Raw genomic sequence first — 26,038 nt, 5'->3', positions numbered from 1 at the left:
GAACTCAGAGATCTTCCTGCCTCTACTGCCAGAGTACTGGGATTAAAGGTGTACGTCAACACCGCCCAGCAAATTTAAGTTGTTTAAAAAAGACATTTGCTTATTTTACATGTATGAATGTTTGCTTACATTTGAGTGCTACGTGAGCGTCTGGTGTCTGAAGAGACCAGAGAACAGTTTTGGTCCTCCTGGAACTGGAGTTACAGCCCACTGTGAGCTGCCATGTGCATGTTGGAAACTAAAACCAAGTCTTCTACAAGAGTAGCTAGTGCTTAATCACTGGGCCAACTCTCCAGCCCCTATGTTATTTTTAAAAATTGTTGTTTCCAGTACAATGTCAACAATAAGCAAAGTGAGAGGAAGAACAAGAGTTCAAAGAGTTAAGAAGCCCTGCTCTCTATTGTGACACGCTCTGGGAGGGCTGGGGAGAAGGGGAGGGAAATTAAGCCCTCGGGACTCATTGAGTTTCCTGCTGGAAGCCTGTTGCCAAGTTCCTACCTTCTTGCCGAAGCATGGTGGAATCTGCTGACCTGATCCCAGTTAGGCCACGTGTCATTTCCCCACACACATTTCCCATGAGCCCAAGGCGACAGCATTCTAGTCTCAGGTTGAGTCTGTGTCAGCCATTGAGAGAGGATGTCACTCCAGCTCCAGCTCCATGATGGCAACTGAGAGCAGAAGCACCCAAGAGTCTCTGGAGGAGCTGGTTGCGTTTTCTGCCTTCTTCTAATGCCTACATTTATTGTAATTCTCTAGACATGGGAGTTCTTCTTTCTCTTCCAGACCTTCATTATTTAACATCTAGTTGCCACAACCCTTTCTGTTGTTGGCAGGCATCTGGGTGGTCAGTTTCCTTGCTGGTCCTCTCTGCTGCTGGGCCTACCCCACCCAGCCCCCATTTCTCCAGCTGTGCAAACAGGGTGGGTCCTGGGCTCTGTAGAACTGCTCCTGAGACCTTCCAAACAAGGCTTTCTCCAGGCACTGTCAAGGATACAGAGGATTCTCCGGGAATTTCTAGGATGTGGAGGCAGTGAGCCCATTCTGGAGGGCTGGGGCGATTGGAGCCTGCCACTGGCCAGGCGCAGCAGTTATGAGCTCAAGGGACAAAGAGGATGAAGTTGAGGCTGTACACGGGAAACCCATTAGACATACAAAAAACTAGATGAAATGCACCTGAAACATGGGTGTCCACAGGGAAGTTGTGTTGGAGCACGGCAGCCGTCCTTGCATTCCCACATCAGAGATTCTGACCGTTTGCAGGTGAGCTGTGCCACTTCCTTTGGTAGGGTAATGGGTGCTGTATTCTCCCACATGCCTGAGTCTGTCACCTCCCATGACAAAGACCTCACTGCACCAGACTTTCTTGGAACCTGAATACTTTCTTTAGGGAAGGATAAAAGAGGGCCTCTTCTTAAAAAAAATTGTTGTCCCTGATGGATATAGCAGACCTTGGCTGGAAACAAAATCTGTATGAGGAGTTTTGTATACCCTGGCTATAATGGTTGTTCTGTCTCTTTTAGAGACAAGCCACGCCCACTCCCTCCCCCATCCGCTGAGGCAGGCCGATCTTCAACTTCCGGCCTGAGCTTGCTCTCTTTTCCAGCTTCCTCTTGGAGAGGCAGCTTCGCTTCTGCCTCTCTCCCCACTTCTCCACTTCCCCCCTTCTCTCTCTCTCTCTCTCTCTCTCTCTCTCTCTCTCTCTCTCTCTCTCTCTCTCTGTCTCTCTGTCTCTCTACCCTCCTTCTCCCTTACTCCTCCATAACCCCCTGAATAAATATTCAACCTCACTCCACATGCCGTGTCTATCCATGTCTCTGTCTCCTGCCCGCCCACCATGTGTCTCCCTGCCTGGGATCAGCCACTGCTCGGGGACCGGCAGCTGTCTTTGCATGGGACTGGCTGCTTCCAGAGCCCGCAGCCTGCCGCCACATGGCCCGCCACCACCATTTGGGACCTACAGCATTTCTGCTGCCTACTGCCACTGGGGATCTTGCAGTATTTTTTAAAAAAATGATAAAACTGGCCATTCACCTCACAGTTATGCCTGACTAAGAAATAGGGCTGGGGACCTTGGGAACCAGGCTAACTTGAAAGCTCTCATTATAGGTAAATTTTTTATAGATCATTGTTTAGGATAAAAGGAGCTTGGAAGATTCACAGCTCCACACACTGAGTGGATAGGGAGAAAGGGAGCAGCTTTGATTCCCCATCATGCAGTTTGCTCTGCCTGCAAATGTATACTGTTGGTCTCAAGGGGACTTTTGCCAGGCTAGAGATTACCCAGAGTAAACCTAAGCCCAACCATGAGGATAAGTCAAAGGTCACAGTCTCTCCTTGGTTGGGAAGAGGTAGGAGAAGAGGAACGGATGCTGATTTAAAAAAAAAAAAGTAGTGTGGTCTAAGGTGTTCAAAGAATGGTCCAAGGTCATTAACTTGTTGGTTTGTTTGTTTGAGATAGGGTCTTGCTAAGTGTCCCTGCCTGTCTTTGAACTTACTCTGTAGACCAGGCTGACCTTGAATTTAAATCCACCTATCTGTGTCTTTCAAGTTTTGGGGTTAAGGGCATGTACCACCTTGCCTAGCCTGTCAATTATTGACTTAAAGACAGGCTGGTCTCAAACCCAGTATGGAACAGAGGTTGATTTTACCCTTATCTGCCTCCTTTTCCCCGAGTGCTCGGATTACAACTCTGGGTGGCACCTTGCTCGGTTCCTTCAATGCTGGCCTCAGTTATACTAAGCCACACTCTACTCTCTGAGCTACATCTCTGGCCTTAGCTACTGACTTTTAATTCTAGTATTTCCGATTCACTCAGAGTAGGATGCTAAGACAATCTGAAGCCATAGAGATGGTTCGAAGTAGTTTTAGTGCCTAGCCCAGCTGTGGCTTCGTATCAGATTCCTGCTGAAATCCATGTCGCTTCTTTCTTAATGTGTGATTGTGATGTCTGATTCTCCAAAGACTCCTTGGTTCTAGGCTGTGGTTTGGCATCCTCTAGTGTCCCAGGAATAACTTCCCCAAACCTTTACTAGTCCACCATAACCCTTCCCCCATTCATCGCCCAAGTGTGAAATTCTAGTGGCTGGATTTCATTAGTGTCACGCAGCTGACATGTTAGCTAAGCAAACAAATGCCTGCTTTGTTTGAAATGTGAGAAGAACTTGTGGTTTAAGTTCATTCCTCGGTAGATAAAAAATGGTCTCACTGAAAGGTCATGTAGACTGAGAGAAGCCAAGGTTAGAGACAGTCTCCCCACTTAGAACACAGAACTATGGCATCTGTGGAATTGAACACAGATAGTCTTGGCATAACCTGAAGCAGGGCACAAGAGGAGGGGGTATTTATTTAACAACTGTTATTTCTTTACATGTTCTACTTCAAAAATACAGAAAAACTAAAGAAACTATATATGAGAACTATATATAAGCGCACTACTCAGAGATAAGCATTAATAAGAGTATATATTTCTTTACAGCCTACTTTTAGAGATAATTATACCCCTCTATCTGTATATATAGCATTTCTTCCTCTACCTCTAGAAGCAATGTATGTTCAAGGTAAGGCTTCAAATAACAGAAAAAAAAATATGAAGGCTAAAATGGAAATTTCTCTAGGATTGTGAGCTGTCGGTTACTGGCCTGTCTGTGCTTTCCTCATGAAACAGAGGCTCTATATCCCATGTACTTCTGCATGGTTTTCATGTGGTGCTGCAGCATGTATACATACTTCTCTCTTCATACATGCATGTGGCTACATAGTCACTGTGCGATATCGTTTGCTTTTCAGGGGAGACAGGCTTGGGCAAGTCCACCCTCATGGATACCCTGTTCAACACCAAGTTCGAGGGGGAGCCGGCCACCCACACACAGCCAGGTGTTCAGCTCCAATCCAATACCTATGACCTCCAGGAGAGCAACGTGGGGCTGAAGCTCACGATTGTGAGCACCGTGGGCTTTGGGGACCAGATCAACAAAGAGGACAGGTAAGGAAAGCAGTGGGGTGGGAAGGTGAATGGAGGAAAGGGGCTTACCATGGGAGTCTTGGAGAGAGCACAGACTCTGGGGCCCAGCCTGTCTCACTAGAATGACGTGGGCAGGCAGCTTGTAAACATGGCGTCATTGGAGGGCACCTGTCTATAACAACTGTGCCCCTCCATATACTTTGCCAAAAGAAGGGTGTCTTTCTAATACATGTGTGTGGAGCCTTGAGTCTGTTCAGTTCTGTGCCAGGCCCTCCGGTACTTTAATAATCTGAAAGGAATGGCTTAATCTCTGCTCCCAAGGCATTCACGGGAAAGGCCTATCTTAAGCAAATAATTTCCACTGAGAGGAGTATGTCCTGTGAAGTAAAGGACAGGCTTCAGTGAGACCACAAGGGCAAGAACAGTCAGTTCTATGTCCAGAAGCCAGAGAGGCTTTCTCAGAAGCCTCAGGCTGTCAGTGACATCAGCAGGTGGTGGTGGGGGAAGAGGGACCAAGGAGGTTTAAGCAAAGAGGAAGGAGGAGAGCCAGGAGAAGTTGTAGGGGCTTCAGGATGCGTGTGAGGGGTGAAGGAGGCTGAGATGAGGATATAATAAAGCCTAGCGTAGGGGAGGAAGAGTGGGTAGGGCCCTCACACAAAAAGGCCCTCTCAACAGTCTTTTTTTTAAAAAATATTTGTAAGCCAGGAAGTGGTGGCGCACATCTTTAATCCCAACACTCACAGAGCAGAGGCAGGTGGATCTCTGTGAGTTAGAGGCCAGCCTGGTCTACAAAGAAAGTTTTAGGACAGTTAAGACTGTTAGATAGAGAAACCCTGTCTCGAAAAATCAAAATAAAAAACCTCTTTGCGTGTATGTGTTTGTGTGTGCAAGCACAGGTGCGTGTATCACAGTATATGTCCCACGGTGCATATGTGGAGGTCAGAGGTCAACCTCTTAGTTGTTAATTATCACCTTTGGTCTTGTTTGGGAGGTTTTTTTTTTGCTATTCTATGCATATGACAGACTGACTGGCTAGAAAGTGAACTCTATCTCAGCCTCCTATCCCAAGTAAAATCATTTGGATTACAGATGTGTGTCGCTTTCTCCAGCTTTACCTGGGTTCTGGTGATCTAAACTCAGATCATGTTTTTGTGGCAAGTGCTTTACTCACTGAGCCTTCTTCCCAGCCCTTATTCTACTTTTAAGCATGTGATTTATGGGGGGGGGGGGGGTAATGTGCCTGTGAGTGCAGGTGCCTGTAGAGGTCACAAGAGGGCACCAGATTCCCGGGAGCTGGAGTTGCAGGCGTTTGCCACCTGCCTGATGTGGGTGTTGGGAAGCAAACTTGGGTTCTTTGGAAAAGGAGTACAAACTCTTGACTGCTAAGCCCTTTCTCCACCCTTGGGTTTGGCTTTTTTTTGGGGGGGAGGTTTTTTTTTTGAGGGGAGTTGTTGTTTTATTTGATTGTGGAGTAAGTTCTCACTATGTACCTTTGGCTGGCCTGGAACTCTCTATATAATCCAGGCTGGCCTTGAACTCTCAGAAACCCACCTGCCTTTGTCTCCTGACTGCTAGAATTAAGAGTTCACCACTACACTCAGCTTGCATTTGTATTTTGTTTTGTTTTGTTTCTCGAGACAGGGTTTCTCTGCATAACAGTCCTGGCTGTCCTGAATCTCACTCTGTCGACCAGGCTGGCCTCAAACTCACAGAGATCCACCTGCCTCTGCCTCCCTGATACTGAGATTAAAGGTGGGTGCCACCACTGCCCGACTTTGGTGTCATTGTTGTTGTTTTGTTTTACTTGGGATTTTGTTCATTTTGTTTTGTCTGAGACAAGGTCTTTCTATGTATCCCTCTCTGGAACTTGCTCTGTAGCCCAGGCTGTCCTCATCTGCAGTAGCTTCTCAGCTAGGGGAAGGGTCTCAGGGGCCCTGCTCCCTGCTGTGCTGGAGTGCTGTTGCTCGGCTCTTGTGGCGATCACTGCAGCTGTTTTGGACTTATGAGTCCAAAAACTCTGTTGTGTCCAGAAGACAGCATTTTACAGCATCCCTCCATCCTTCAGCTTTTACATTCTTCCATCTTCTTTGATGTTCCCTCCGCCTTAGGGGAGGGGTTGATGCAACTGTCCCATTTAGGGCTGAGCGCTCAGTCACTTCTTAGCAGTCTGAGCAGTTCTGGGCCCCTGTATTAACTGCTGCCTGCTGCAGAAAGAGCCTTCCTGAGCAAAGGTGAGAGCAGCACAGGTCTATGGCTAGAAACATAAATATTGGGAAGGAGGTTTGATAAGATGTCCCTTCAGTAAAACAGCAGCAGTAGCTTCTCCCTATGACCTATCGTTACTAATCAATAGGCTTCTGACCAAGTGTACAGTAACAGATGTGGATTCAATCTTGTGGATCAGCCTCAGATCCAATCAGAAAGTAGTTAGTTGCCCCGTGGCAGCTACACATCTTGTCTGGCAGATCAGTATTTGTAGGCTCCAGCAGTGGATAAGATCTCTGGTATCCTTGGTTCCCTAGTGACCTGGGTAGCACCTCCCAGCACTATGGAAGTTGGCCAGTAGATATTTTCGGGTGACTTCCATATTGATTTCTTTGTGTCCAGTAAAATAATGTGATCTCTTTAGCAAGAAGGTCTTAATATTAAGTTGTGATGAACAACCAGGAACATTGGCAATAACCTATAGGGCCTGCAAAACCAGTGACTCAGAGGGAGGTGTGCTGTGCTGGGTACTAGAGTTTTGGTCTCATCACCTACTGTCTCCTAGGGGCAGCATTGTCTACCTATGTAACCTACTTCTATTCAAACTCTTTTTAAAAAAAATTCATTGTGTGTGTGTGTGTGTGCACATGTGCACACATGTGTGTGTGAACACACCCCAGGGAGCACACATGTGTGCACCTGCACAACATGTATGTGTGTGAGTACTAGTGCCTGCAAAGACCAGAAGAGGGCATCGGATCCCGTGGAACTGGACTCATGGGTGGTTGTGATCCATTCTGACTGGGTGCTGGGAACTGAACTTGGGTTCTCTGTGAGAGCAGTGAGCACTCTTAACTTTTGAGCCATCTCTCCAGCTGAAACTTTTTCAAAAACTGTATTTTAATTTATTTTTGCTTTATGCACATGAATGTTTTTCCTGCTTGTACATATGTGCACCGTGTTCATGTAATGTCTTTGAAGCCAGAAGAGGGCGTGGGAGCCCCTGAAACTGGAATTACAGGCAGTTGTGAACTGCCACTTGGATAGTGGAACCAAACCCAGGTCCTCTGTAAGAGCAGCAAGTGTTCTTAACCCCTGAGCCATCTCTCCAGCCCAAAATTCTATTTGAAATTAGATGACAAAGTAGTAGTTTTCCAGAAGGCTTTTTCATTGTTCTTAGTTTGGTTTCCCTCTCGTGCTCCTTCCTTTCCTCTATCTTTCCCCCATTTCCCTGCCCAAACTGTGAACCCCCAGTCCACAGGTAGTTTCTCAAGAACTGAAACCAATTCTGTTTTTTACATGAAATTCTAAAAGGAAGACACCTCTCTTTTGAAATAAGTACATTTACTTATTAAGTAGTTGGTTTTTTAAAAAAGATTTATTTATTTATTTATGTATTTACGTATTATGTATAGTGTTCTATCTGTCTGTATGTTTGCTGGCCAGAAGAGGGCACCAGATCTCATTACAGATGGTTGTGAGCCACCATGTGGTTGCTGGGAATTGAACTCAGGACCTCTGGAAGAGCAGTCAGTGCTCTTAACCTCTGAACCATCTCTCTAGCCCCGAGTAGTTTTTTTTATTGTTTTTATTGCACTATACATTTTTGTCTGCTCCCCTCCTTTCCTCCTCTCTCTTCTTCTACCCTCTCCCGTGACCCTCATGCTCCCAATTTACTCATGAATGAATTGTTTGTTGCGTGTGTTCATGAGTATGCACACACACTCCATACTGGTGCCATGGCATATGTGCAGAGATCAGAGGACTACTTTGGTGAGTCACTTCTGTCCTTCCACCATGTGAGACCCTGAGCTCAGACTCATGTCATTGGGCCCTGTAGCAAGTGCCTTACTCTGCGGTGTTGTCTCACTGACCCCATCACTCTTTTATTTTTCTTTTTATAGGACTGCTTATTTTGCTAGTCTTGTTTGATTGAGCATCACTTAGAGCCTACTCCCCGTCAATTGAGTAGTTGGGCGACAATCTGAGTGCTACACTCGGCTGCGTATTCTTTTCAGGAAGTCTTCAATGACATTTCTCACAGTCCTTTGAATTGTAGGCGTTCCACATGTGGACAGTGTCTTGATCATGAGAGTTGGGAATACTGAACAGATACCGCCTCTTAGGCACTAATCTACTTCATTTGATTTCTACAATATCTCTTGTAGTTTCTCATGATTTTAAGTTGATAGCTGGGCATGGTGGCACATGCCGGCAATCATCACACTCGGCAGACTGAGGCAGGGTGACTGAGAGTTCAGTGCCAGTCTGTATAACTTACTGAGAATTTGTCTTTTAAAAAACTAACTAAATTAAAAAAAATATATGATAGATAAACATTTTAAAATTCAAATAGTACAAGCACATATAGGAAATGATAAAGCTTCTCCGGGATTGGGGTAGGGAGCAGGAATGAAGTAAGCTGAAATCCCCTGTAATAAAAAGCAGTTTGTTTGTTTTTTCTTGAAGTGCTGGGGATCGAACCTAGGACTTTTGCATGCTAGACAAGCACACTAATTCTGAGCTATCCCCAGCCATTTTTAAATTTTCTTATTTGAGTCTAGGTTAGCTTTGAACTCTATCTGTAGCACAGGCAGGCTTTGACTTTGTGATTCCCCCTTCGTTATAATCCTCCCCCAGCCTCTCTAACACTGGGACTGTAGACCAGTGCCATCAAGTCCTATAAAAATAGTGTTTCCCACATGTTATCAGGGGCATTTCAGCACAGATATTTAAGTACAACTGCACTGAAAAGGACTTCAGAATGCCCTGCGTTTTCTGTGGCATATATTTAAATAAGGACAAAACAACCCAAAATGGTGGGAGTCATGTTTGGCTTTCTACTCTTGTTGTTACAGTACTTGGTAATCCCAGCCCTCAGGAGACTGAAGCAGAAAGATCAAGAGTTTGAGGCTGTCTTGGACTACACAGTGAAACCCGGTCTCAAAAATACTAAAATGGAGACTGTTGATATTCCCCAGTTGGTAGAGTAATTGCTTAGCATGCACAAAATCCTGGGTCTGATACTCAGCACTGCCTCCAAGCGTGATAGCACATACCTGTAATTGTGGCACCAGGAAGGTAGAAGCAGGAGAATCTGAAGTTCAATCCCATCCCCACTGCACAGTGAATCTGAGGCCAGCCTAAGGTACTTGAGACCCTGTCAACAAAGAGGCAAACAAACAAACAAATGATTGGTAAATATTCTGCTGTTCATAGTGACACATGCTTAGGATCCCAACACGTGCAACATGGAGGCAGGAAGATCAGGAACTCAGGGCCAGCTTCAGCTGCAGAGTGAGTTTGAGGCCAGCTTGGTTGCATCATGGGATATTGTCTAAATTCACACACACACACACACACACACACAAGTGTATGTATGCATGCACATATACAACAACAAGTTTGCTGGGTATGGTGGCATGTGTCTTTAATTCCACCACTTAGGAGGCAGAGACAGACAGATCTCTGTGAGTTCTAGGACAGCCTACTCTATTTAATGAGTTCAAGGTCAGCTAAGACTACATAATGAGACTTTGTCTCAAAATAAACAAACACCCCCCAAAAACCAACCAACCAACACATAAAAACTCCAAATACTACTAATAAATGAAAGAATAAAGGAAAAATGAGTGCTGGAGAAAAGGGAACCCAAGGTTAAGAGATTTCAAGATAGGCTAGAGAGAAGAGCGTCTAGGAATTTAAGCTTTGGTCTCAGACAGGCCTAGGTTCAGATCCCATATTGCCATTTGCTAGACCAGGGACCTTTGGCAAAATAGTTCAATTGTCTATGCATCAGTTTTTAAGTCACCTGTAAAATGAGTATGACCTAACAATCTTCACGCCATTAGGCTGTGGTATAACATACTTGACATGGATGACAAAAAATATGCTGAAACCTTGCCTGGCACAGAATAGCTAATAAATGCCTAATGGGTAAAAGGCATTATTAGGATCCTGATTTTTATTGATAAGAATCAAAGGAGAGTAGCATTATGTAGCATTTAGGAGGAAATAAAAATTAAGTCCAAGAAAAGGAAAAAAAATATTTTAAAAGTCCATTGGGTTTAGCAGCATGAACATTGTATTTATGACCATTCCCGGGAGATTGCCGGTAGAAATTAGGTTGCCATTCTGTTTGTTTGTTTGTCTGTTTGTCTTTTGGTTTTCTGAGACAGGGTTCCTCTGTGTAGCTTTGGAGCCTGTCTTGGAACTAGTTCTGTAGACCAGGCTGGCCTCAAACTCACAGAGATTCTCCTGCCTCTGTCTTTCAAGTGCTGGAATTAAAGGACATGCTCCACCACCTCCTGGTTTAGGTTGCCACTGTTACTTGTGAATGGGACATAAAGACATCAGACTAGGGGAAAGGCAATAGAACAGGAAAGTGAGTACAAGGTCAGCTGCATGTGTGCATGGAACTGTCTCATCTATAAGTCAGCAGGGCCAGAACTGTCTGTTGAAGAAGTGGCGCTGGGAAAATGGGCCATCCATTTAGAAAAACATAAAACGAGACCCTCCCACACAAACACCGCTACTAAAATAGATTCTTCTTGGACCAAAAACAAACTCTAAAAATATAAAGAGAAAATGTCGGAGAATATTTTTATAACTTTGGGAATACAGAAAGCTTTTTGAGTTGTGAAATAAAGTCTAAAAATCACAGAAGGAAAGATTTGTTAGGTCCAAGTTAACTAGAGGAAAAGTAGTTTGGGGCCGGAGTGATGACTTGATGGTTAAGAGCACATGATGCTCTTCCCAAGGACCTAAGTTTGATTCTTGACACCTATATCAGGTGACTCATAACCACCTGTAACTCCAGCTCCAAGGGATTTTATGCTTCTGTGGCAGACACTTGCACTCACATGTACATACCCAAACACATACAAGTAAATAAAAATGATAAAACATTTTTTTCAAAAAGTATTTTACTTTTCTTTTTTTCCTCTGGTTTTTTGAGACAGGGTTTCTCTGTGTAACAGTCCTAGCTGTCCTGATACTTGCTTTGTAGACCAGGCTGACCTCGAACTCACAGAGATCTGCCTGTCTCTGCCTCCCAAGTGCTGGGATTAAAGGCGTGTGCCACCACCGCCTGGCGTATTTTACTCTTCAAAATGTAAAATACCATAAAGCAAAAGTGAAAACAAGCTACAGATGGAACAAAAATATTTATAACCTATGTAATAGGAAAAGATTTTACCATAAGAAGGGCTTCCACAGTTCCATCAGTGATGAACAAATAGTTGACTGGGAAGAGAAATATAAACGGAACAGTCCACATTGTGAAATGATGCTCATTCAGCTTCCCCAGAAATTAGGGAAATGCAAAATAAAACAATGACTTTTTCCCCCTCTCAGATTTGCAAAAGTAAAAGATGATATAATAGCCAGTACCACCAGGGAATTTCATTCACGTGGGTGTGCAAATTGATACAGATTTTTTTTTTGGAGGGCAAATTTGGCAGCATCCATTAAATTTCTGAATGTGAATAATTCATGATCCAGCAATTCCACTTTTCTTTGTGTTGCCCAGAAAACACAAGCACGTGCTTATAAGAAGCAATAGTGTTCACCGCAGCATTGGCTATTATATTTAAAACCTTTAACCTGCCTATATGTCCATCAATAGAGCAGCTACATTAACTGTGATTCGACCATACCATGGGATTGTATTTGCAGTTTATATTCACATGGATACAGCATTAGGTCATGCTGTTACAAAACGAAAAGTTGTATCATGGTGTCATTTGTGAAAATTCCCGCCCCCACAGCAGATAATCTTCTATCTGCATATAAATATATAGGAAAGCTCTGAAAAGATATTCAGCAGACAGAAAACAGTGATTACCAGCGAGGTAGGAAGAATGCATACATGGATTGTTTGTGTAATTGAAAGGAAATTGAAAGGATGCTGTTTTAAAAGAGGAAATAGATAAAGTAGGGGTAGACCATGGGTTTAAAAAGCTGGTGCAAAGAGATAAGACAGTGTGTGAAAGGAGATAAGGAGGACGGGGCAGTAACTGAGGATAGAGAGATGATGAAGGCTTAAACAGGAACTGCTACATGTCTATAGTGTGCCAGAAACAATGTGAGAGGCTTGTGACACTAAGACACTGTTGGGGACTGCAGACCCTCAGACCCTGAATCTTCTGTGACCCCTGCCCGAGTAAACAACTTGTTTTCCTGTGCTTACAGCTGTTCTGAGCACAAGTCCCTCATGAGCTCCTGATGGCAGGGCCTTGGTTTTTCTGGTGGGCTTGCAGCTGAAAAATCCCGAGAGCTAGGGTGTGGCCATTAATCAAGGAGAGCCCTATATAAGCTGCCCTGGAACACAATAAAACGGGCATTCTTGTTTCAATGATGGCTCCCCTCTCTCTCTCTCTCTCTCTCTCTCTCTCTCTCTCTCTCTCTCTCTCAGTGTGTGTATGTGTGTGTGTGTGTTTCCATCTCCAGCCTCTTGCCTGACTTGTGAACCATCTTGTGGTGTACAGGCAGGCCGGTACAAGAAACATTATATTGATTGATTGATTGATTGATGGTGCACATGAGGGTAATGTTGTGTGACAAGACTTTTTCTGGGGAGACACAGTACACACATCTACTCACCCCAGCTAGGAAGCCCTTGATAGGCCAAGGTATGGACACCACCAAAGTCCAACTTGGTGAATCAGTTAGTTTTATTGGTTTTACTTACAGGAGTGTGGGTGAGAGGTTACTTACAGGAGCAGAAATGACCCAAACACAGCTGTATCACCAAAGCCCACCCTAGCATGGGTGACAGACAGCTCACAAAAGCTGGGAAACCTAGAGCAGACTGCACAGTGTTCAGGCAACTCAACAGGTTAAAGAGTGTTCTTTCCCAAGCTTGGCTGGTTTCTGCTTCTTCCAGGCAGCTTGTGTGGTCTGAGAGTCTTCTTTGCAACTTGACTTGTTTAAGAGTCCTCTTTGTAGGTTAGCTAGACTGAGATGGCCTCTCAGCAGTCTTTGTTGCTTACTCTTCGAAGGGAGGAGCCTAGTGAATCCGCTCAGTTTCGGGGACTTCCTGAAGCTACTTTGAGTTGTTTACCGTCTGGATAAAGGGGCTTCTCTACAATATGGAATGTTTTGGTTTCTGAGGAAATGGCTACACGACAGCAGCTGTGCTAGTGAGCGGGTACCAGGGTTTATATCTGAATGGCAGAGGACAGCCTGTGGGAGTTGGTGTGGTTCTCTCCTACCATGTGGGTCCAGAGCATCAACGTCAGGTGGTCAGGCTCAGCAGCAACTGCCTCTACACTCTGACCCATCCTACCAGTCTATTACTAAAACATAAAGCACAGCCTTTACTGAGCTTTCAGCTTAGTGAAGGGGATGGAGATGTATGCAGATTCTTCAGAGTGGGGCTAAGTACACTGATATAGATATAAAGGATTCAGGGTGTGGAAACAGGGAGGAATAGCAATTGATCAAACCTTGTTTTGCGAGTACAGAGTATAGATTGATAAGATGGGTAAACGGGTGGTGAGGAAAGGCTAGGCTAAGTCCTGAAGCCATCGCGAATGAGCGTGAGTTAGCCACCCTGAAGGTAGTTGATACTCAGCCTGCGATGAATGAATGCATAAGATACACATTGGTAGAGAAAATAGTGTATCCGTGGTGGTTTGAAAGAAAATGGCCCCCAAAGGGAGTGGATGTAGCACTTTCAGTTCCAGTACCATGTCTGCTTGCCTGCCACCATGCTCCCTTTCCTGATAATGAATTGAACCTCTGAGACCATAAACAAGCCTCCTCAATTAAATGTTTTTCTTATAAGACCTGCCGAGGTCCTGGTGTCTCTTCATGGCAATAGTAAACCCTAAGACAGTATCCATAAGTTTTCATCATTTGATACCAGAAGCATCCATTAGATATATTGACTAGGAGACTGACGTGGGGTAGAAATTGTCTACACTGAGTTGAAGGGTGAATCAGAATTTTAAAGAAGCAGATTATTCTTTGCAGGAAACTTCTTTTTGAATCTAGGTATGATAGTGCATGCCAATAATCCCAGCACTTGCTGGACAGAGGTAAGTAGATCAAAAGTTCAAGGTCATGGGTCTAGAGAGCTGGGTCAGCAGTTAAGAGTACATATGACTTTTCCAGACAACAGAGGTAAATGCCCAGCACAAATGTCGGGTAGCTCATAACTGCCTATAACCATAGCACCAGGAGATCTGATGCCTCTAGCTTCCCCAGACATCCACCGTCACGTGCATGCCTCACCCCCACATATTCATGTGGTTTAAAAAATGAATCTGGGGATTGGAGAGATGCCCCAGCAGTTAAGAGCACTGACTCCTCTCCCAGAGGACCTAGATTCAATTCCTAGCATCCATAACCACCTGTAACTCCAGTACTAGGAGGTCTGATGCTCTCTTCGAGCTTCTGATGGCACTGTATCCACATGGTGCATATGTGCACATGCAGGTTAAACACCCATATACATTTAAAAACTAAATATTTCTCATTTTTCGTACAATACATTCTTGCCATATTCTTTCCTCTACCCCAAGTCTTCCCACATCCTACCTACCTCCCTACTCACCCAACTTCATGTTCTTTCTCTCAAGAGAGAGAGAAAAAAAAACAAGAACACAAAATAAATAACAAAAACCCCTCAAATCAAAAAGGTAAAAACGCCAAATCATAACAAAAAGGCATACAGAAGAATATGGAGCTGTTTTGTGTTGATCAACAACTCCCTATCATGGGGCCTGCCTTGCTGTCGCTCTATTGGAGAAAACTGATTTCCCCTCTCCCAGAAGGTATCAGTTGCATGCATTCCCCCTTCTTTGGGCTGGAATTTTGTCTGGCTTGAATTTCTGCCGATTTCGAGTGTGCCGTCACCGTCTCTGTGGGTTCGTGTGTGTATCAGGCCTGTTGTGTCTGAAATGTGCTGCTTCCTTGGAGGCGTCCACCACCTTTAGCCTTTACAGTCTTTCCCTCTCTTCTTCTACATAGACCACTGAGCCTAGAGGGAAAGGATTTGATCAAGACATCCCATTTAGGGCTGATGGCCTCAAGGCCTCTTGCTGTTTATGTTGTCTAGTTGTGGGTCTCAGTCTTAATAACCATCTATTATAAAATTCTAGGTCATTCTTTGCTACGTAGTAGGTTTGAGGACAGTTTGGGCTGCATGAGATCCTTTATTAAAAAAAAAAAACCTGAAAAGGAAAGAAAACACAGCCTCTCCATAAATATTTCTTGAGTACCCATGCTAGGCAGAGATTTCCCCTTGACCGCTTAGGGGAGAGAAGGCACAGGAACATGGCTGGGGAGGTTCAGAGTTGAGGAGGATTGGACTGGGTTAAAAAAAAGAGTTCCCTTTTGAAATGAGGGAAGGCTTAAGTAGGTTCATAAGTTGAGGGGAAAGAGTCAGTAGGAAGAGAGGAGATGGAGCAAGGATTCCAAAGAGCTTGAAAGGTTTAGAACCATGTGCACAGGATAACAAGCCTTGAATAGATGAGAAATACTTCATCCTCAGATTAGAAGGAAATGGGATGATGGATCCGTCTTTAAAGAACAGGTGATGGGGTTGTATGAGCGTTGTGGCCCCAAGCTGGTTGGTAAAATAAGCTGTCAGATTATCATGGGAGTGAAGAAGTCAGAAATCATATTGGAGCTTGAGAAATCAAATGAAAGTCTGGAATGGTCAATGAGAACCGTGGGAAAAGGAGCCAATCAAGACCAAGTAAAAGGGCTATTATGTTACCCTGAAGGTTCCGATGAGGTTAGAGGTCATTGTAGGGAGCAGAAGAGACCCTAAGTGAGCAAAGTCCTGAGTGAGTGTGTATTTTGACACGGACATGACCATGTCAAGAATATCCCAAGGCCTTGGGCCCATGGGACAATTGGAAAAACTGTCATCCCTGTGATTTAGGCTCACAAGAAATGACAAAACCCCTTTTGGGACTCTGTGTCTATGATTGATCAATGTGTGCAAAGACTTGCAGCTGCCGCCTCCTGCTCCCAGAGGTTTACAGCCTGAGACTGTTCACCTACAGAGACCAGCTAGCCTCTGCCTGTGCTGCACCTAATAAATGTGCTGAGGGTCCAGGAGGCGGGGCTACAGGTAGCAGAGCCCAGCCTGATCCCAGCTTCACTGTACGTGTGTCTGGGTGCCTGTCCTTTCTTCATTTCCTTGTTACCCCTAGCCAGAGTTCTGGGATCCAGGCCACATAGAACTTGGCAGACCATGAATTTATAAAAACATCAAGACCCATAGTTTTGTATTTTCTTTCAGCCAACTTTGACAGCAATGGAGAAGTCAGCATCTGCCATTTATTCAGTTGGGTAATTTTACTAGGGCCAGCAGGGTGGGGCTGAACAGAGATGAAGCTTTTGATAGGAATGCTTCCTAATGGATACAGCCTTGCACATCTGTAGGCCCAGCTACTAGGAAGGCTGAGGCAGGAGAATTGCTTAAGTCCAAGAGTTCAAGACGAGCTCGGCCAACATAGCAAGAGCCTGTCTCAAAAACAAAAACATGGTTCAGTTGACTAGCCATGTGATTCAGCTTTGGAGAGGGAGCTGAGACTGGGAAGATGGGAAGACATTGCTATCCTGTGAAATAAGCAAAGGGGTCAAATTCCCGAGCATTAGCATTCTGAGGAGATCAGTCATGTAAAGGAGGATCAAAGCCATGGGACGGCTAGATGGACACCAGGTTGTGGTCAGAGAGTTGGGTGTTACAGAGCGGATTTCTTGGGCAGGGAGCAGAGGGAGCCGAAGGGATGAAGTGAGCACACACAGCATGTGGGGGCCGAACATTGGTTGAGCTGTTAGCAGGCTCATTGTAGTCAGCTAGAGTAGGGGAAAGGGTGGGCCAAAGGAAGATGGGCTAGGTCTCCAGTGAAGAGAGGCTATACATTGGCATGGAGGAGGAGCTGGCTAGAGGGCTTGTCTGCCAGAGCTACACGCTTGCCCACTTTATCTCACCTCAAGGTGCATGGTTGTGGGGAAAAGAAGCATACCCTGGAGATGGCTGGTGGGTGGTAGTGTCTTTGAGGGAGAATTAGGGAGATGAACAGGTAGATGAAAGATGCCAGCACATCTCAGACTTTAATGTGTACCCAAACCACTGAGGTTCTTGACAAAACTCAGTAAGACGAATTAAGATGAATGGTTCAATGGCATTCAATACACTCACAACCACCACTGCTGTCTGTTGTTCAACCTTCACCTCTACGTAGTTCCCACGCATTTGCTTCAGCCACAAAGGATACTTCACCATTTCTTTCCCACCTCAGCTTCTGGTAACCACTCTGCTTTCTGTCTCTGTGAACTTCATTATTCCAGGTGCCTCATACGAATGCAGTTCTATGGAATTTGTCCATGCATGAGTGCCTGTCTCCCACCCCTTCCCCCCTTTTTAACGTCGGGCATTGAACCCAGGGCCTAGCATGTGTTCGGCAGGTTATATGAGAATTTCTTTATAGCTAAAGATCCTTTTATTGTATGGATAGTCCATATTTTCTTGATCCAGCCATCGGCTGATGGACATGTAAGCTGTTTCTCTTGGACAGCTGGGGTTGATGGTTTCTAATTCATTCACGAAATTTTAGCTCCCCGCATTTCTTCCTGCTGCTTAAACTTGTCAGGCTGGTCTCTGCCTCAGCATCTTTATTGCGTTCCTGGATCTTATTGGGGCTTACTGGTGGACTCATCCTTGCAACTCAGATATCGAACCCTCAGAGAAACGTCCCTGGTCATGGTATCAAAAGTACCTGAACTTCCAGTACTTTCTATTCAGTACTCTGTTGTAGTGTCTCCATAGTACATCTCAGTACCAGAAATGAAGAAGTATTTGGACAATGGGCACCTGTAGTACTGGGCTGTGTTCCCTGGCCTCATTCTCAAAATAACCTTTGAATGCCTAAAATGTACCAGTTGTATTAAAAGTACAGTTGTCAAAATATTTTTAAGCTATGATTTAGTAACCCATACGCTTATCTGTTAAGCCCTTAAATAATAGTATCTATTTGTAGGCTTCATAATTACCAGAATATAGAAGCTCTGATGGATGTAGATGCTATTTTGACAGATGTGCACCCACTGGACTAGGAAAGGAAAATATGAGTGATTTCTACTGGACAGAAAAATCACAGGTGCTGCAACAGCGCTATAGGTTATTACCTTGGTTTAAAACTGCAGAAACTGCCAAAGTTCAGTTTGAGATGTATTTTGTTTCTATTCAAGTTTAGGAATTCTCTAAATTCTATCCAGAGGCTCCTTGGAGGTCTGTGAACTCCATGTTTAGAATTGTATGGGTAGGGCTGGAGATATGGTTCAGCAGTTCAGAGCATTGTTTGCTCTTGCAGAGGGCCCAAGTTCAGTTCCCAGCATCCACATGAGCCCTTACAACTATCTGTAGCTTCAGTCCCAGGGAATCTATCACCCTCTCTGGTCTCCCTGGAATCAAGACATGCATGCGGTGCATAGACATGCAGGCAGACAAAACACTTATGCGCGTTAGAAAAGAATAAGTCCATGTATGGTCTGAAAAAGTCTTGAACTTGTTGCCTTAAAAGGGAAAAGGTTAACTGTAGTGATGAAAGAAGAAAGTGCTAGAAGAAAGCTGTCTTCTCTAGCCCTCCATGGAACTAGGGTGTGGGTCATAGAGAAACGTCCTCTTGGGAGGGGCACGAGAAAAGCAGTGCCTTGAACTAAAAAAGAAACAGCCTTGCAGTTGCATACAGAAGTAAGGGTTTTCTTTACCCCAGAGTGGTGTTCAGTAAGGATAGCAACACGTAGAGAAGAGATGGCTGCTGTGGGAAGATCAGCCATGGGGGCAAAGGTGACAGAACTCAGAGCCGTAGGTGGAGTCCTTACTGTATGCCAGACAGCAGACCAGACACTGGCGAAACAAAGCTGCCTGACACAAGGATGAGTCACCCTTCTTTCAGAGCCCAGATCCTGGTGGCCGATTGGCTGGTTTGGCTGGTCTGATCTATGCACCTCTTCACAGCCTCCGAGAGCCAGGGGCAGTGGGAATAAGATGAACACAGCGTTTCAGAGATTGAAGAGGAAGAAAGCTGAGAAAAATCGGCCCTTCTGTCTCCCCCACTCCTTTGTGTGAAGCAAAAACTGAAATAAAAAGAAGTTATGTAATAGAGGAAAGCAAAGCCATGCCCTGATCATATAATTCAAAGCAGCTACCCATCTAACAATTAGCTCCATCTGAGGGATGTGCCCTCTATTCTCACTATGAATTCTTCAGGAACCTTCTATGACTCTTTGCTGCCAAGAGATCATTTGTGCTTCAAAAACAGTCTTGACTGAGGGGTGGGATCAAAGGAAGAGAGAAAGAACAATATTTTTAGATTTTTTTTTTCCTTTGGGGTGCCAGAGATACCCTGCACCTGGGTCTCCTCAGGAAGGCAGCTCTCCGGATGCAGGATTCTGTGATTCTTTTTTTAAATGCTGTTTTTCTCCCCTTTCCTAGGGGGGCTCTTTCACAAAGGCTCAGATTGGGAGCTGTTGCAGGTGGGAGGTGTCGGCTGGTCTCATACCTTCCTTTGATCATGTTCTCTTGTGGCAGTGGGATCTGAAAACTCCCTGCCCTGGGCTGAGGTAATGAACCTCTTCTTCCCTGAAGGGAGGCAGCATCTCCAGTGGAGAGGCAGCGTGCAAGCTGAGGAGAGGAGGAGAGAGGTAGGGCTGGAACTGAGCTGACCTAGTTAGAGCAGAAAGATGGAGATGCGGTCAAGGGTGAGGCTGAGCAAGTGGGCTGGCTCACTGGGTTAAGATGCTTGCCACCAAGCTGATGGCCTGAGTTCTTCCACCCCTGGATCGCTCGGGGTGAAAGGAGGAAACTGACTCACGCAAACTATCCTCTGACTTCCACACTTATGCCACACTCCTACATAATAAATAAGTGTATTTAAGAAAAAGAAAGAAAGGGGCTGGAGAGATGGCTCAGAGGTTAAGAGAACTGACTGATGTTCCAGAGGTCCTGAGTTCAATTCCCAGCAACCACATGATGACACACACCCATCTATAATGATATCTGGTGCCCAGAACACTATATACATAATAAATATTTTAAAAAAAAAAGAAAAAAGAAAGAAAGAATGTTGGGGCAATTGGGGTGCCCTCAGTGCAGATAGGGCTGGAAGAAAGAAATTTCCAGAAAGGCCCAGGACAGGGAGGAGGATTGGGCTGATTATTCTTTTCTGAAGTCTCAAAAACTTACCATATATTAATGATATGTGATAATGAGTTTTGTTATGAGACTTTTGTGCGTGTACATAGTGTATTCTTTAGTATATTCGCTCACATTGCCCTCTTTTGTCCGCTCCCACTGATCTCCTTCCCCTTCCCTAGTAACCCCTTTTTCACTTTTATCTTTGTAAATAGAGGTATTCAATAAATACACTTTTTATTTATTTGTGTGTGTGTGCATGTGTGCAAATGCACTAGCATGTGTGTGTATGTATACCACAGTGTATGTATAAAGGTCAGAGGGCAACTTCAAAAGCTAGTTTTCTCCTTCTATCATGTGGGCTCTGGGAATCAAACTCAGGTCCTCAGTCTTGATGGCAGGTACCCTTAACCACTGAACCATCTCACCAACACCCCTTTTTATGCCCTTGTGTTTATGAGAAAACCAGCAAGTTGAATTAGGGTTACTTATAGGAACATGGATAAGGGATTAGTTACAGAAGTTACTGGCAACTCACCAGTGGCTACACTATTGAAGAAAACCTCTCTCCCTCCTTTGGCAACTGCTAACTGCCTATAGACCTTCAACTCACTATTGTTTAGGAGACCATGCTGAATCAGGTGTGGTGGTACACATATTTAATTCTAGTACCCAGGAAGCAGAGGTGGAAAGGTTCATGGATTTGAGGCCAGCCTGAATAACATGAGGTTATTGTCTTAGTTAGGGTTTTATTGCTGTGGAGAGACACCATGACAAGGACAACTCTTATGAATGAAAACATTTAATAGCCCACAGGTTCAGTCCTTTATCATCATGGCGGGACATGATGGCATGCAGGCAGACATGGGCTAGAGAAAGAGCTAAGAGTCCTGCATCTTGACTCACAAGCAACAGGGAGTGGTCTGATTCACTGTGTGTGACCTAAGCATAAACGAGACCTCAAATCCCACCCCTCCAGTGACACACTTCATCCAACAAGACCACACCTACTCCAACAAGGCCACACCTGCTAATAGTGCCACTCCTTTCGGGGGCCATTTTCTTTCTGAGCACCACTGCTATGTAGCAAGATATTGTCTCAAAAAAGAAACAAATAGAGCTGTGTACGGTGGTGCACACCTTTAATCCCGGCACTGGGGAGCAGAGGAAGACAGAGCTGTGCATGGTGGCAAACACCTTTAATCCCGGCACTGGGGAGCAGAGGCAGACAGATCTCTGTGAGTTCAAGGCCTGGAATACATAACAAGTTCCAGACTAGACAAGGCTATAATGAGATCCTATCTCAAAAACAAACCAACAAATAAATAAATAAATGTCTTGTTGAGTCAAGAAGACTGCCAAGGGGAGCTTTGCATGGACTCTCAGTGAGCTGGGGTTCCTATGTAGATGATGGGGGAAGTATCTTTAACAAATTTTCTCTGGATGCTTAGATCAGAAGTGGAAACATATGTGACTATCAAGGTTGTTAATTGGGATGCGTCACACATTGCCAAGAATGAGCAAAGATCCCACAGCACTGTGACAGAATCCCCCAGGGTGGGTCACAGAGAGGTCTTGTGTCCAGAGCTCCAAAGCCAAGGCAGGGTGTGGGGAGCTGCAGGAAGCATCTAATGGGCTTAGATCAAGGGTCCAACTACAGACCCCACCAGAGATTGCCTCGAGGCTGCTGGAAGATAGAGGCGTTCTCTTCCCAGGTCCTGTCCTTCAGGAAGACACCACGAATCTAAGAGAACATTGATAACTGAGAAGCAGCAGCAAACATTCCAATACCATGTAGAGCTTTTTTTTTTTTAACACTGCTCAGTCATGGAAGGGATTTGGGGCATAAGAAGAGAAGGCTCTTGGAAGAAGATAGGCATTAAACTGAGCTGTGAGGTGTGCAGAGGAAGGATGGGGATGTGGAGATTGATGGGCATTCCACAGTGAAGAAATAAATTGGGTTCACATGTGGACCAAGAAGACAGTCAAAGCTGCCAGTATAAGACCCCACCCAGAAGACACGGAGAAGCCCAACTAGATGGGGGAGGTCACATTGCGCTTCTAACTGGGATTGACTATGTCAAAAAACCAAGCACTTGACGCCATTTCTCTCCTCTCCTCTCTAGCTATAAGCCTATAGTGGAATTCATAGATGCTCAGTTTGAGGCCTACCTGCAGGAGGAGCTGAAGATCCGGAGAGTACTACACACCTACCATGACTCCCGAATCCATGTCTGCTTGTACTTCATTGCCCCCACAGGACATTCGCTTAAGTCTCTGGACCTAGTAACCATGAAGAAGCTGGATAGTAAGGTATGAGGCAGGAGCTGGGGCTGAGCAAGCTGAACTCTTACTGATCTGATATATAAGGGATGCTGGATTCCAGCAGAGGTTTTGTGGTGTCCTAATCCCACCCTCTGTTCCCTTCCCCCATAAGGATGGTGTTACAGATCGTGCATTTGGGTTATATGCTTTGCCATCAGGATTCCTAGTATTAGGAATGGCTTTGTCCTGAGTGTCTTGACAATAAGAACGAACACAAGCAAGATGGCTGTTCAAGTTTAAGGGTACTGGTTTTGGCAATGGAATACAGTATTATTCTTTAATTCTTTTAGATTCATTTTATTTGATATTTTCAAGTATTTTACTGCATGTATGTTTATCTGTACACCACTTGTATGCGTGGTGCTGAAGGAGCTCAGAAGAGGATGTTGGATTCCCTTGAACTGGAGTTAGGGATGGCTGCAAGCTACTAAGTGGGGGCTGGAAACCAAACCTAGGTCTTCTGCAAGACATTGGCTTAATGCTATAAACTGCTATCTCTCCAGCCAAGGCCCTAGTTTTGATTCCTAGCACCATAAAAATAAAACAAATTGAACATCAGATTCTTTCAAAAGCCTAATTACTACAAGTTTCTTTCCCTAACATTTGGCATGTGCCAGACACTATGTACTTATATAAGTTATTTCATCTTTTCTTCTTTTCCATTTGTATATGTGTGTATTCATGTTTGCATGTATGCACACATGTATGTATGTGCATGTGCATATGGATGCTATATGGAGACCGAAGGTTGATGTCAGAATCATCCGTCATTGATCTTCTACGTTATTCACGGAGGCAGAATCTCTCAGCCAAACCAGAATTCAGATATATGGCTGGTCTTGCTAACTACTTTGCTTGCTCTGCCTTCTGAGGCTGGATTATGAGCAGACTGAATGCTCGCAGTTCAGGGGATCCAAGCTCTGGTCCTCATGCTTGTGCAGCAAGAGCTTAGTCACTTGGACCCTGTTTTTTTTTGTTATTGTTGCTTGTTTGTTTTTGTTTTTAACAAAAGATGCTTGTATTGTATTTTGTTTAAATTTTTAAATTTTATTTATTTTTACTCAAAACTTTTTCATACAATGTATTCTGATCATGCTTTTCCTCTCACACAACTCCTCCCAAATCCTCCCCACCTTTCCACCCACCCACCTCCATATCTTTTATCTCTCTCTCATTAAAAATCAAAAACAATAACCCCCCAAAAACCACACAAAAAGAAACTTCATAAAGACAGAAACCAAATATATAAGTACAAGACCAGTAAGGCAAAAGAAAAGAAAAGAAAGAGGATGAAAGAAAGAAAAGGAAAGAAAAAGAAAAAGAGAAAAGCCCAAACAAAGCAGCATGAGACAAAAAGTCTACAAGACCATCATTGAGTTCACTGTGTGTTGACCATCTACTGCTGGCCATGGGTTAATGTATTCAGTAAGACTCCATTGGGGAAAAAGTAATCTTTTCTTTGCAAGTAGGTTTCAATTACAGATAGCTTCATGGTTAGAGACAGAGCCTGTGTTTACTTCCCCTCTCTCAGCAAGGGGATCCTGTCTGGCTTGAACCTGTGCTGCTACAGTCTCTGTGAGTTAACATGTGTAGCAGTCCCACTGTCTGGAAGACACTGTTTCCTTGGTGTCACCCATCACCTCTGGCTCTTCAGTTTTTCTACCCCCTCTTCCACATAGATCCCTGAGCTCTGAGGGGGAGGATCCTATTTAGGACTGAGTGCCAAAGTCCCACTTTCTACACATTGTCCTGTTGTGGGTCTCTGTGTTAGTTCCCGTCTATTGCAAGAAGAAGCTTCTCTGATGATGGCTGAGCAAGGCACTGATCTGTGGGTATAGCAGAATGTTGTCAAGAGTCATTTTATTGCCATGTTCTTTTAGCACAACTGTAGTATATAGTTTTCCCCTAGGCCCATGACCTATCCAGTCTCAGGTCTAGCAGTGTCAGGCATGAATTCTGTCTCATGGAGTGGGCCTTAAATCCAATTAGACAGTGGTTGGTTACCTCCACAACAGTTATGCCACTGTTGCACCAGCATATCACATAGGCAGGCAGCATTGTAGTGTGCAGGGTTTATAGCTGGCTGGGTGGTGGTTGCCTTTCTCCTTTGGTGGTGTGCAAAGTGCATTCCAATAGCATGAACACTAGTAGTAGGGGTGAAGGCTCTAGTTAGGCACCAGCTCAACTTCTACATATTGATGAGGTACCTAAGTGTTGTCTTCAGCAACAGGGACTGGGCCCTATTTTGCCCTTCTAATAATCTAGTAGTATATTTAAGTACTGTTACTTAAATTTTACATAGTACTGTTAGTTACATATGAGGTCACTGAGGCACAGAGAGGCAAGTACCTTGCTCAAGGTCAGACAACTTGTCATGGAGTTGAGATTTGCCTTTAGCTCTAACTGCAAGTTATTTTAGTATACAAAATTCTAATTTACATGTAGTCATTTGGTAGCATAGCCACTATAAGAACTGAATGTCAGCTATAATCAGAATAAGAGCAGGGTTTTTTTTTCCATTTTTGCAGCAATGAGCTCACTACTCATGAATAATAGGCTATTCCTGAAATGTCTCCATGCCCAGCATGGCCCCATATAGGGCGGCAGTGAGCCAGGTGGCAGGCTGTTTGCTGGGTAGGCTGCATTAAGTAAGCAGTTTTTGGTTTATGTTTATTGTGGACTAATGAGGACTAGGCAAAAAAATAATAATAACAAGGAGGCTTGGATTTGCCTGCTCTTCCATCTTGGCAAAGATTTGGATCTCTTGACCCCAAAGACTGCAAGAGAGATAACTACACGGTCTGGTCTTTGACTCACATCCCAAGCTTTGTGAGATATATCTTCAGGGGTCTTCAAAAGCACAAAAGATACAGGTTGTCTTCAGTTCTAGAGCCCCCACACGCTCCTTTCAGAGTCTAGGGCCTGGGAAACATTCATGCTGCCCCAGTGGGGTCTGCAAGCAGGAACAACTCCATTTTCTTCAGGAACCTGAGCTTAGTGCACTCAGTCTCCCAAAGCCACACGCATGTCAGATTTCTTTACTGTTGGCAATAAAAGTTTTCCTTCTTTCTGGAGGGATTTCAAGGGTCAAGGTTCAGGTGAGTTGAACTTTTGGGGTGGCACTAGGCCTTTCTCTTGCTATCTGAAATTAGGCCTTCATACCTACTTTCTTTACTCAGAAATAAATCCTATAACGCAAGCATTGTAACTTAAGGTGGTCGGGGATAGTAAAACAGGATCTAGTGTAGTTTAAGCTACCCTCAAACACAACAAGTAGTGAAAGATGGCCTTGGACTGATCCTTCCATCTCCACCTCTCCAGTACTGGTATTACAGGTGGAGCTGAAGATGGAGCTGAGGGCACATGCTAAGCGAGCATCCCACCAACCG

General features: G+C 44.5%; 1 protein-coding gene across 9 annotated transcripts in view; it reads left to right on the top strand.

The window, feature by feature from the left end:
• The window catches only part of Septin6 (septin 6), a 136,433-nt gene that overhangs the window by 81,078 nt on the left and 29,317 nt on the right, over positions 1–26,038 (top strand). For all 9 annotated transcript variants that reach the window (XR_015000382.2, XM_048450414.3, XM_085684690.2 and 6 more), the window contains exons 5-6: positions 3,787–3,982; positions 22,451–22,637. Coding sequence is in view for 8 of the 9 variants with exons in the window: in XM_048450414.3 (XP_048306371.2) it covers positions 3,787–3,982; positions 22,451–22,637 (383 nt within the window). In the remaining variant the exon portion in view is untranslated. The remainder of the gene's footprint in view (positions 1–3,786; positions 3,983–22,450; positions 22,638–26,038) is intronic.

This window comes from Myodes glareolus, chromosome X (genome assembly GCF_982192425.1).
Source record: "Myodes glareolus chromosome X, mMyoGla1.1, whole genome shotgun sequence".
Classification (NCBI taxonomy): domain Eukaryota; kingdom Metazoa; phylum Chordata; class Mammalia; order Rodentia; family Cricetidae; genus Myodes; species Myodes glareolus.
This window is presented reverse-complemented; position numbering and strand designations above follow the sequence as displayed.